The sequence below is a fragment of the Scardinius erythrophthalmus genome (genome assembly GCF_964197995.2).
Source record: "Scardinius erythrophthalmus genome assembly, contig: HAP1_SCAFFOLD_76, whole genome shotgun sequence".
Lineage (NCBI taxonomy): Eukaryota > Metazoa > Chordata > Actinopteri > Cypriniformes > Leuciscidae > Scardinius > Scardinius erythrophthalmus.
This window is the reverse complement of record NW_028296527.1, coordinates 18,256-30,373: the sequence shown is the minus strand read 5'-3', so window position 1 is coordinate 30,373 and position 12,118 is coordinate 18,256. Positions and strand designations below refer to the sequence as shown.

The 12,118-nt window shown below is 38.4% G+C and overlaps 1 protein-coding gene across 1 annotated transcript in view; it reads right to left on the bottom strand.

Annotated features, from left to right (window-relative positions):
- Positions 1-580: 580 nt before the first annotated feature.
- LOC308686272 (mediator of RNA polymerase II transcription subunit 1-like) overlaps positions 581-12,118 on the bottom strand; it is a gene marked incomplete at its 5' end in the record, with an annotated part of 28,929 nt that continues 17,391 nt past the window's right edge. Inside the window, one exon of the mRNA XM_081394637.1 lies at positions 581-5,883. Within this exon, the coding sequence (XP_081250763.1) occupies positions 2,142-5,883 (3,742 nt within the window). The remainder of the gene's footprint in view (positions 5,884-12,118) is intronic.

Below are 12,118 nucleotides of genomic sequence, written 5' to 3'. Positions count from 1 at the left end.
TATTTTTGTAAAATCATTTTTTCCTGTTTTTTCTTAGTTAGGGAGTTAGTGTTGCATGCAAAACCTGACCTTTTGACTTGTGCATTTGAAGAATAACTCCTACATTGTGCTCTACTTCATTGCATTGCATAAAACAGTGGTTCTCAGTTTTGCTCGTGCCCCCTTTAAAAATAAATAAAAATCTGGTGTCACACAAAATAATTTCACTAAAAATTATAAAAATGGAAAGAGCTGCAATCATTTTATTGACTGGTCTAAGGTCTCAAAGCTAAGAGATGTTATTATTATTGCTACTATTGCTATTGATAAAATTATTATTACAATTACTACTATGATGGTTTCAAATTGTCTTGAGTTTATATCTATATATTTTTCTCTCCACAACATCACCAGAAGAATGTAAGTAATAATGATTGTTATTATATTAATCGATTGCTTAAACTTATCACTGTACCTGCATACACTATACATCTATATATTTTGGTGATCTTTTTTTTCCATGTATGTGTATGTATATAGTCATAGGTCTCTTACTTTTTATAAGCTGCTATGTCTTGTAGTTTTTTTTTTTCTTCACAGTAATGAATCATAATAGAAAGATTTTAATAGATCAGAACTTAATTAAAATGAACAAAAAAATTAAATATTTCAGTGACGCCAATATATAACCCAATATATAACAGCTTTTGACATCGCCTCATGAGCTCAGCTTCTTTTATGTCTTCTCACCAGAACACGTATAGCAGCGGAACGGGGCGTTAACAATAGCAGGTTATGATTCAGTCCGCTGAACTGGTGCTTTTCTATAGCGAGCAACTTCTATATGGGGCTTGTTCAGATGGTGACAAGTCAACGTCTGAAGAAGAATGATTCAGTGTAATAATAGCTGTATTTGTGATGTTTGAGTTGGGGGATGTGCGGTGGCTGAAAGGGGCATTTGCAAAATTTACAAACATGAGGACAAAAAAATCCTAGATTTAAGCGTTTTGCTCCTATAGTGTGTGGTGTGCCATGATGTGACAAAGACAGCATACCACACACGAACATATTTTCAACCAGAGTCTCGACTGTGAACACCGGAAATCCCGCGAGACTTCAGAATAAGCATGGTGGATGATATGCAGGAAATTGAAAGTGTTTGGAATGATTTTCACAGAAAATTCACGTGAAAAAAAAAACATTGTACCCACAATTATATATAACCTTTTATACAGAAATATATTAATTCTTTATTGTATTTATTGGATCTATTGTCTCTTTAGAAAAAGTTATTTAATCTCTCTATAGAACCTCACTGAACCCTTAACACTCAGCTAGGATTGTCGGAAGGGGGGAAATCGGCCCAAAATCAGCCCGATTATCTTTTGGTGTGTACCCAGCATAAGGTTGCAGTATTGGTCTCTGTATTGGACATGAAAAAGTGGTATTGAGCCATGCCCATTATCATGCTGCAGACTCAAATAGGCAATATGCCAAAAGAGCAACAAAAACTTGCGATTGCCATTTATTTCAGTCTTGAAAAACTTAATTTTACAGAAAAGACAATGAAATGAAATACTGTTACACACATCACCTATTTACTAAAATAAACTTGTGATAAAAAAGTGATGGTAGAAATATAAAATGTAAAATAATGTGAAATTAAAAATATACAAATTCTCTAAGATTAAGAGACTAAAATCAAAGAATGATGTTTTTAATAAATCATGTTTTAGATAATGTCCAGTTAAGCAAGCTAAATAACTCAAATGAAAAGATTATTTTCATAGTGTATGTTGCAATATTTTTTTGGGAAAATGCTAAATAAAGCTAAGGCTTACAATTAGAAAAGGAAAACAAAACATACATAGCAACTAAATATCTATTTAAAGTCTTACAAAATATTATATATATTGTCAAATGATTTTAAAATGGATGAATTAATTTTTTCCCCAAATAGAACCTGAAGATATTTTCATTGAAATACCAGAACACGCCCTCTTTGCAAAATATATGATTTGCAGGAATTAAGCCCACATTAAAAATTGTGACATAGCCTATTACAAGTATTGTGATAATTGTACTATTTTTTTCCAAATATAAAAAGGAATTTTATAGTAAAAGTCAGCTGCATTCATTTGCCTCTACTAAAGTCATATTGTTTATTTGAAAGGTTCTAGATTGCCAGTTAAGGCAGAGTCCATGAGGTCATCATCATCTGTATGCATAAACACAGGACTTGGACGTGAGGACCGCTCAGAGCTAAGCAACAACATTGAAGTTTCTGAAGATATAGGGGATCTGGACCAGCCATCTGTCTTCGCTGTGTGAGAGGAGGGCCCACAAGACATCGTTGACTTCTTCTTTTCTTTTTCTCGATCTCTGTCCCTATCCCGCTCTTTCTGCTTCTTCTTCTCTTTTTTATGTTTCTTGTGTTTTTCACTCTGGTTAATGGATATGGAACTCATGTAGTCTTGAATGGGTTGGTGTGGTCTCATAGTTTGGTCATCATCAGAGCTAGGACTGTTCTGATGAGACTTTTCAGCAAATGAACTGCTACCAGACTCGCTCTCACTGTCTGGATTTATAGGCGTGTACCCAGGGGAACGGCTGTGGCTAGGGGAGCTGCGGTCATGTTTTGGTGTAGAGCCACTAAAAAGGGGTGATGCTTTGTGGCCTGAGTGCTGGGAACGCATGGCACCATCTCCAGAAATTTCTCCAGGTTTCTGAAGAGTTACTTTAGATTTAATGCTTGGAGAGCCCCCTTCTGGCTTGCTAATAATAATCTTTGCCACACCAGTGCCAGTCACTGCACTGCTTTTGGAATCAACCATCTTCTTGTCACAAGAATTGCTCCCTGATCCAGACACCTTGGATTTGCCATCTTTGTCTATCTTGTCACGCTTGCTCAAAAACTCACCTCCCTGGGAGGAAATACCATGCTTGGAGGATGTAGGACCAGCGTTTTGTGGCACTACCCCACCTGCAGTGCCACCACAGCCTTCACTCTCCTCCCCACCAATACCCCCACTACCCACACTCTTCAGTTTGTCAATGACTGCGGTTAGAGAAGGCTTTTTGTTTCGGCTTGGGGACTTTCCCTTTGCATTAGGGTTGTTTCCACTCCCACCACCACTGCAACTCCCACCACTGTTCCCATATTGTGACTGACCACTTGAAGAAAAGGGCATGGGGCCAGATGATGAGGAGGAACTTACAGAGGAAGTAGAAGATGTGGAAGTGTTTGTGGATGAACTACTGCCTAACAGTTTTTGGGTACCCATTCCACAACCTGAAGAGGACTTGGACCCTCCTGATCCTCCACTGCCCGAGCCAATAGGGGATTTAGCCTTAGATGAGGGTGGGGTTCCAGGCACCTGGCCTTGAAGTTTCATTGGAGAGGACAGCTTGTCAGAACTTCCAGAACGAGAGTGTGAGGGTGATATGTTGGGCTTCATGTTAGGGTTCATGAGTGAGCCAGGAGGCTTACCACCTTGAGGCTTATTTTTGTTTCCACTTCCTGTTCCACTGCCGCCACCACTGAATGACCCTGACAAACCGTGCTTTGTTATGGGAGAGGAGGATTGCTTGCCTGCGCCCATTCCCATGGAAGATCCTTTGGATTGAGAAGGCATACTACTCCCTACAATGCTTGATGGTTTGGGAATATTGCCTTGTCCAACAGAGCCCTCAAGTTTACTACTTTTAATCTTCCCTGAAGAAGAGGAAGAGTAGGAATGGTGACTTTTGCTATTGCTTGTGCCACTTGTACTACCAGTGCTTCCGCTTGTTGAGCTACTTGATGTGTAGCCTCCATGAGATGATGTTTTTCCTCCAGTTAAAGTCCTGGGAATTTGTATAGTGATTTTGGGGATTGGTGGAGTAGCACCTCCTGGTGGGGTTTGAGACCTGCCTGAGCTCCCTGGGGATTTTGATCCACCTGCACTTACTAATCCTCCGGAAGTGGCACTCCCACAAGGAGGAGTGTAAGGTCGACTCCCTGAGCTGTGTGAAGGTGACTTGCCATCTGGATCCAGCTTCTTGCGTTTTGATGATTTGTCTTTTGATTTGCCCTCACTTGAAGGAGTGCGACTGCGTTTTACCGGCTTCATTTCAGAAGAGCATACACTCCCCATTCCTGTTCCAGAATTTCCTGGTCCATGATCTTCCTTTGCCCTTATCTGCTGCTGTTTAACCTTTGTATCATCATTTTTAAAATCATTACCAGCTACCACAATGCCCATCATGAGTGGACTTTGGCCCCCACTAGTGTGAGAAAGGTGGGAGTCTGCCATATCTGATGCTGGACCCAGTATTGGCTTTCCTCCAGCACCATTCCCACCAAAAATACCCATTTCAAAAGGGTCTTTCAATAAAGCCTCTGGAGTATTTTGGCCATGTGAGGCAGGGTTCTGAGGTGTGCCTGTAGGAGTGTTCTGCTGACTTCCTCCACTAAAACTTTTAACCAATTCAAGATCTGGGTCAGGGCTGGAGGAGCTGTCTTCAAAGTAGGTCTGTGAAAAGCTTCCCTGTCCAGGTAAAAGCTCTGGGTTGAAGTCTGTGTCTGGGAAGAAATTAGTTGAGGAAGAATCGCTATTGGGTGTTGCTGCAGTAGCAGCTTCTGCAATCAAGTCTGCTGCATCCGTAAAGGGATTTTCATTGCTGTTTGCATTAAACAGGTCTGCCTCAAACACTGTGCTACCTTGGCCCGAACTGGAAGAATCCCGGAGTGGAGTTCCCAAGGAACCTCCTTCTTCACCAGCCATGAGGTGCTGACCATGACTGCTATTGCTTCCTTTGTTGGCCTGATCAGGAATATCAGACAGAATGTCATTGATATCAGGCCCAATACTGTCAGAGCTGGAGAGGCGAACCATACGGGCTATGGGTCCATGTGGCTGAGACTGGACTTGTGTCTGGGGTTGGACATGACAGTGTGGGTGGTATGGCATTCCAGGCCCTGAAGGTGGTGTTCCACACTGACTTGGAGCTGGAGTGATACTATGAGGAGTGTCAAGTCCATCACCTGGAAGACTAACATCAAAAATAGGGTTCTGGGAGGCATCAACGTCCATAGAGAAAAGCTCTCGGTGGAAATCATCTTCAGAATGGTGTGTGTGATGATGCTGTTGAGTCACGCCTCCCACTTGCTGTTGGAATTGTTGTTTCATGCTCATTCCGCCACCTGCCCCCATTACTCCTTTATCAGAGCCTCTTGGACGCTTTTTCTTGCCCTTGGTGCCAGGGCAAGACTGCCCTTGGTTATCTGTCCGTGGAGACCCAGATGAGTTCTGTCTTTCTAGAGGGCTACTGCTGTACAATGCAGCAAAATCTTGTGAGGGATTATCCTTCAGTAGGTTCATCAGCATAGGGTGGTTTTTGGTGTTGCTTGCTGGTGAGGTGGTTGTTGGTGGGGTTTGGTGGGGCTGAGGTGGCTGGGGAGTAGGACTGGACCCAACACTGCCTGTTATTTGCAGAAGACTGGTTAGGATTGGATTCTGAGTAACTTTGTTAAAGTCATCTGAACCATGGCTCTGAGATTGTTGTTGTTGTTGTTGCATTGCTTGCTGCTGGCCTCCAACCATGGTGTCCATACATGAGCCTACCTGACCAGTACGACTCATGTTGAAAAGTGACGTGATTGGGCCTTGGAAAGAACTGCTTCCCCCTACATGGTTGCTTCCTGCAGTGCTGGTCCCACTACTTAAACCAGGAAGACCCATTGGGTTGCTCCCATCTGGCCCTGTACCCATTCCCATGTAACCTGGGCTGCCAGTTGGTGGCAAGTTCTTCTTCACTATATTTTCCACAGTTTCAGCTATAAGGGACAATGCTGGAGTGTCTGCCTGAATGGTCTCTGCCTTGCGTCGGATGGCGCGCATTGTCACAGGAATGGACATGCATCTAGGGAGGGAAAAATAGATACAACAGATAATTATTTCTGACTCATTAACATTTAAAGATACATTATTAAGACCACAATTTTCACTACTTTCCAGTAAGTAGTAATTAAGCATATACTTTGTCCACATACAGTTCACTATTAATGGAGGAGTTTGACCGTTCATGTATCACACCTTGTGTGATGCAAACCTACTTAAAGTAATGTTCACCCAAAAATAAAAATTGTCATTAATTACTCACCCTCATGTCATTCCAAACCCATAAGACCTTCGTTCATCTTCGGAACACAAATTAAGATCTTTTAGATGCAATCTGAGAGCTTTCTGCAGTTTTCATATACAGATACGCAACTACCACTTTGACTCTTCAAAAAGTTCATAAAGAGATTGTAAAACTAATCCATATGAATAGAGTGGTTTAGTTCAAATTTTCTGAAGAGACTCGATCACTTTATTTGATGAAAAGATTTAACTTCTTTTTTTTAATTAACATTTAACCACCTCATTGGTTCTTGCGGAAGCTCAAACGTGCTGCGTAAACCACGAGAATGAACCACATTGGTTCTCGCACATCAAGCGAACATGCTTGAGCTTCCGCTTACCACAACTGATGTGCAAGTTGATGAATGATTGTGAATAAAAGCCTAAATTCAATCTGTCCATCATATAAAACGATCGTGTCTCTTCGTAAAATTTGGACTAAACTACTCAATTCACATGGATTAGTTTTACAATCTCTTTTTTTTGAAGTGTCAAAGTGGTAGTTGTGTAGCTGTCTATGGAGTACAGAAAGCTCTCAGATTTCATCAAAAACATCTTCATTTGTATTCTGAAGATGAACGAAAGTCTTGCGGGTTTGGAACGGCATGAGGGTGAGTAATAAATGACAGAATTTTTATTGTTGGGTGAAATATCCCTATAAAATATTTTCCACAATAAAAGCCATATTGTTAATCTAGATCAGACCTGGGCATTGTACGGCCCCCGGGCCAAATCAGGCCCTCTGGCTATCCTTGACCAGCCCGTGTTATTTCGTAAATTAGAGCTAGAGTCCATAACTTTTTTTGCGTGTGTTCAAAATTTACAAAAATGATATATTGAGTAAGTACATCATGAATAAATTTTCCAAACCGTGTTTTTGTCTTATCCTGAATCACTATGGTACACCTACAATCAGTGTTTATATTCTATTTTAGGCCGGTCGGTTTAACCGCTGCAGAGTAGCCTAGTGCCTGCGTGACTCGTCATAGACATGATAGAAGTAGCTCCGGCTGCAATGTTCTTCCGCAAGACGCATGCAAATCTGTTTATTAACCCCTAGAGTGCCAACAGTTATGGACTGCTGCTTTAAAAGTCAAGGCAACTGACTTTTCTACATAAATGCCAACACTGGGGGCATTTATTGCTTTTTTATATAGTTAATGTGATGCTAGTCTTTGAAATACTTTTTTGTATAAAGTTGTGATGCTAGTTTTTGAAACACTGCAAAAAATGAAAATTGAAAATCCACATTTTCATTTCATTCATTTCCTGTTTTTATTTTTTTATAAATAGAAATAATATATTGGGCAGAACTGAGTTATACCCAGGGGGCAAAGGGGGTTTAGCAGACATGGGCTGCTGTAAAAGGTTGTCATATAAAAATGAAATCTATGATGTCTGAGGATCACAACCTGGGTGGCCAACCCGGTCAACAAGCTGCTGGAAACTTGTAATTAGGGTCAAAACAATGCTACCTCAAATTCGGCTTTAACTTCCAGAATCACCCAAACATGCTAAAACGGTTTAATTATATTCATGAATCGTGAGCCATATCTCCCTGATACTTTATGCTAGAAACAAACTGAGCACACATTTAGAAAGAGTGGAAGATAAGCTTTCATCTGATGCCTTGATTGTACATGTAATTAGAATGTAAGAGTTAACAATGCCTCTTAATTCATAGGTAGGCAAAAAAAAAGAAAAAAATATTGAACATTCCATTTGTAATCGGTAGCATTCTTTTCCCTTTGTTGTTGTTACAATAAACAAATTACCATGTAAAGTTAACTTTTACTGGATGAAATCATATTTTGATTTTTTTTTTACTAACCAGACAGTCCTCATGGCCCATAACACATTTAGAGGGAATTCAATTTCAAGCCTATAATAGCCTGTCAATTCAAACAAGAACCAAGAAAGAAGTTTACCATTAACTGGTGTTAATTGTATACTGCTCTGTTTCTGTATGTACAGTATATCGTTTGCATATTTATGCAATATCAATTATTTGTATTGCAATGTCTATTTCTAATATTCTTTCACAAGTGGGATAGCTTTATTTATTCTATTGAAATAAAAAAAAAGGGATTTGAGGATTTTGGGTTAGGCTGGTTAGTGTTCAATCCTGGTGTTTGGAGTGTGAGACAAAGGTACTGACAACTAAATGCTGAAAGACTAAAACACACAGGAGTCATGTGTGGAGTAGGTTTAAAAGTATTTACTGATTAAAACTGTTACATTAAGTAGCAATTTGTACCAAAAAAAAAAAAAAAAAAAACGAAACAGACAAACAGATTACAATTCAGGGTGATAACTAATTTCTGTAATAATGTTTATACAATTTGTTTAGCTGTTTCGGAATCACCGCTGCTGTCGCTGCTCTCTAGTGTTTCAGCATGCTGTGTCCAACTACATTTGGTTGCCAACCCCTAGCAACGGCATCCTATGTAGCATGGAGCAGTTCTTCTGACAACCTTTAACCAGAGATGGGCACAAATACATCAAAAAGTATTTAATTAAAATACAAGTAATTTGTAATTTGAAAATACAAAAATATATTTTTTACAGTCTTCTGTAGTGTAAGTGTGGCGTTAGGTACATGTAAGAGTCTAGAATATTGCAATATTATTGTTTAGTGCAGAAGATGCGCTTTTAACGTACATGTTGCCACATACTGTCATAATAAAATATAATTACGCATATAACACTATATTTGTATTATTTACACAAAAACTAGTTAACGCTGCTGTGAGGGTGTTTCTAATAGCGCGGCTGTGACAAAGTTGACAACTTTCTCTCTTCCGACTGCCATTATCTATTTTCTTACTCTTTTTGAAAGTTGTGAAAACACTGTTGTGGCGTTTTTCTTTTGCTATTTGAGCAAATTGGAACACAAAAATATATATTTAATGTAGTCTTTCATTCACTGCTATAGAAGTTAACCCAACTATGATGCCTTACACTTCTGAGAAACCCAGAAATGTGAACAGGGTCAATAGGATGTGTCACATCACGTGATTTACTTGCCAAAAACTGTGATAGGCAATTTGGTAGTCCTATTTGTATTTTATGTCTATGGTCCTAGGGATAGTTCACCCAAAAAGGAAAATTAGCCCATGATTTACTCACCCTGACATCATCCTAGGTGTATTTTACTTTCTTCTTTCAGAAGAATACAATCAGAGTTATATTAAAAAGTGTCGTGGCTCTTCAAAGCTTTATAATGACAGTCAATGGGTATATTTTTCATCAAAGTGCATCTATCCATCATAAAAGCATATCTACCCATCATAAAAGTAAATCTATCCATCATAAAAGTGCATCTGTCCATCATAAAAGTGCATCTATCCATCATAAAAGTGCATCTATCCATCATAAAAGTGCATGTGTCAATCATAAAAGTGCGTCTATCCATCATAAAAGTGCATCTATCCATCATAAAAGTGCATGTGTCAATCATAAAAGTGTGTCTATCCATCATAAAAGTACATCTATCCATCATAAAACTGCATCTGTCCATCATAAGTGCATCTATCCATCATAAAAGTGCATGTCAATCATAAAAGTGCATCTGTCCATCATAAAAGTGCATCTATCCATCATAAAAGTGCATCTATCCATCATAAAAGTGCATCTGTCCATCATAAAAGTGCATCTATCCATCATAAAAGTGCATCTATCCATCACAAAAGTGCATCTATCCATCATAAAAGTGCATGTGTCAATCATAGTGCATGTGTCAATCATAAAAGTACATCTATCCATCATAAAAGTGCATCTATCCATCATAAAAGTACATCTATCCATCATAAAAGTGCATCTATCCATCATAAAAGTGCATCTATCCATCATAAAAGTGCACCTGTCCATCATAAAAGCATATTTATCCATCATAAAAGTGCATGTGTCAATCATAAAAGTGCGTCTATCCATCATAAAAGTGCATCTACCCATCATAAAAGTACATCTATCCATCATAAAAGTGCATCTATCCATCATAAGTGCATGTCAATCATAAAAGTGCGTCTATCCATCATAAAAGTGCATCTATCCATCATAAAAGTGCGTCTATCCATCATAAAAGTGCATCTGTCCATCATAAAAGTGCATCTATCCATCATAAAAGTACATCTATCCATCATAAAACTGCATCTGTCCATCATAAAAGTGCATCTATCCATCATAAGTGCATGTCAATCATAAAAGTGCGTCTATCCATCATAAAAGTGCATCTATCCATCATAAAAGTGCGTCTATCCATCATAAAAGTGCATCTGTCCATCATAAAAGTGCATCTATCCATCATAAAAGTGCATCTACCCATCATAAAAGTACATCTATCCATCATAAAAGTGCATCTATCCATCATAAGTGCATGTCAATCATAAAAGTGCGTCTATCCATCATAAAAGTGCATCTACCCATCATAAAAGTACATCTATCCATCATAAAAGTGCATCTATCCATCATAAGTGCATGTCAATCATAAAAGTGCGTCTATCCATCATAAAAGTGCATCTATCCATCATAAAAGTGCGTCTATCCATCATAAAAGTGCATGTGTCAATCATAAAAGTGCGTCTATCCATCATAAAAGTACATCTATCCATCATAAAACTGCATCTGTCCATCATAAAAGTGCATCTATCCATCATAAGTGCATGTCAATCATAAAAGTGCGTCTATCCATCATAAAAGTGCATCTATCCATCATAAAAGTGCGTCTATCCATCATAAAAGTGCATCTGTCCATCATAAAAGTGCATCTATCCATCATAAAAGTGCATCTATCCATCATAAAAGTGCATCTATCCATCATAAAAGTGCATCTGTCCGTCATAAAAGTGCATCTATCCATCATAAAAGTGCATGTCAATCATAAAAGTGCGTCTATCCATCATAAAAGTGCATCTATCCATCATAAAAGTGCGTCTATCCATCATAAAAGTGCATCTGTCCATCATAAAAGTGCATCTATCCATCATAAAAGTGCATCTATCCATCACAAAATTGCATCTATCCATCATAAAAGTGCATGTGTCAATCATAAAAGTGCATGTGTCAATCATAAAAGTACATCTATCCATCATAAAAGTGCATCTATCCATCATAAAAGTACATCTATCCATCATAAAAGTGCATCTATCCATCATAAAAGTGCATCTATCCATCATAAAAGTGCATCTGTCCGTCATAAAAGTGCATCTGTCCATCATAAAAGCATATCTATCCATCATAAAAGTGCATGTGACAATCATAAAAGTGCGTCTATCCATCATAAAAGTGCATCTATCCATCATAAAAGTACATCTATCCATCATAAAAGTACATCTATCCATCATAAAAGTACATCTATCCATCATAAAAGTTCATCTATCCATCATAAAAGTGCATCTATCTATCATAAAAGTGCATGTGTCCATCATTAAAGTGCGTCTATCCATCATTAAAGTGCATCTGTCCATCATAAAAGTGCATCTATCCATCATAAAAGTGCATCTGTCCATCATAAAAGTACATCTATGATGGATAGACACACTTTTATGATAGACACACTTATATGATGGACACATGCACTTTTATGATGATAGATGCACTATTATGATGGATAGATGCACTTTTATGATTGACATGCACTTTTATGATGGATAGACACACTTTTATGATGGATAGATGCACTTTTATGATGGACACATGCACTTTTATGATGGACACATGCACTTTTATGATGGACAGATGCACTTTTATGATGGATAGATGCACTTTTATGATGGATAGATGCACTTTTATAATGGATAGATGCACTTTTATGATGGATAGACGCACTTTTATGATGGATAGATGCACTTTTATGATGGATAGACGCACTTTTATGATTGACACATGCACTTTTATGATGGATAGATGCACTTTTATGATGGATAGATGCACTTTTATGATGGACAAATGCACTTTTATGATGGATAGATGTACTT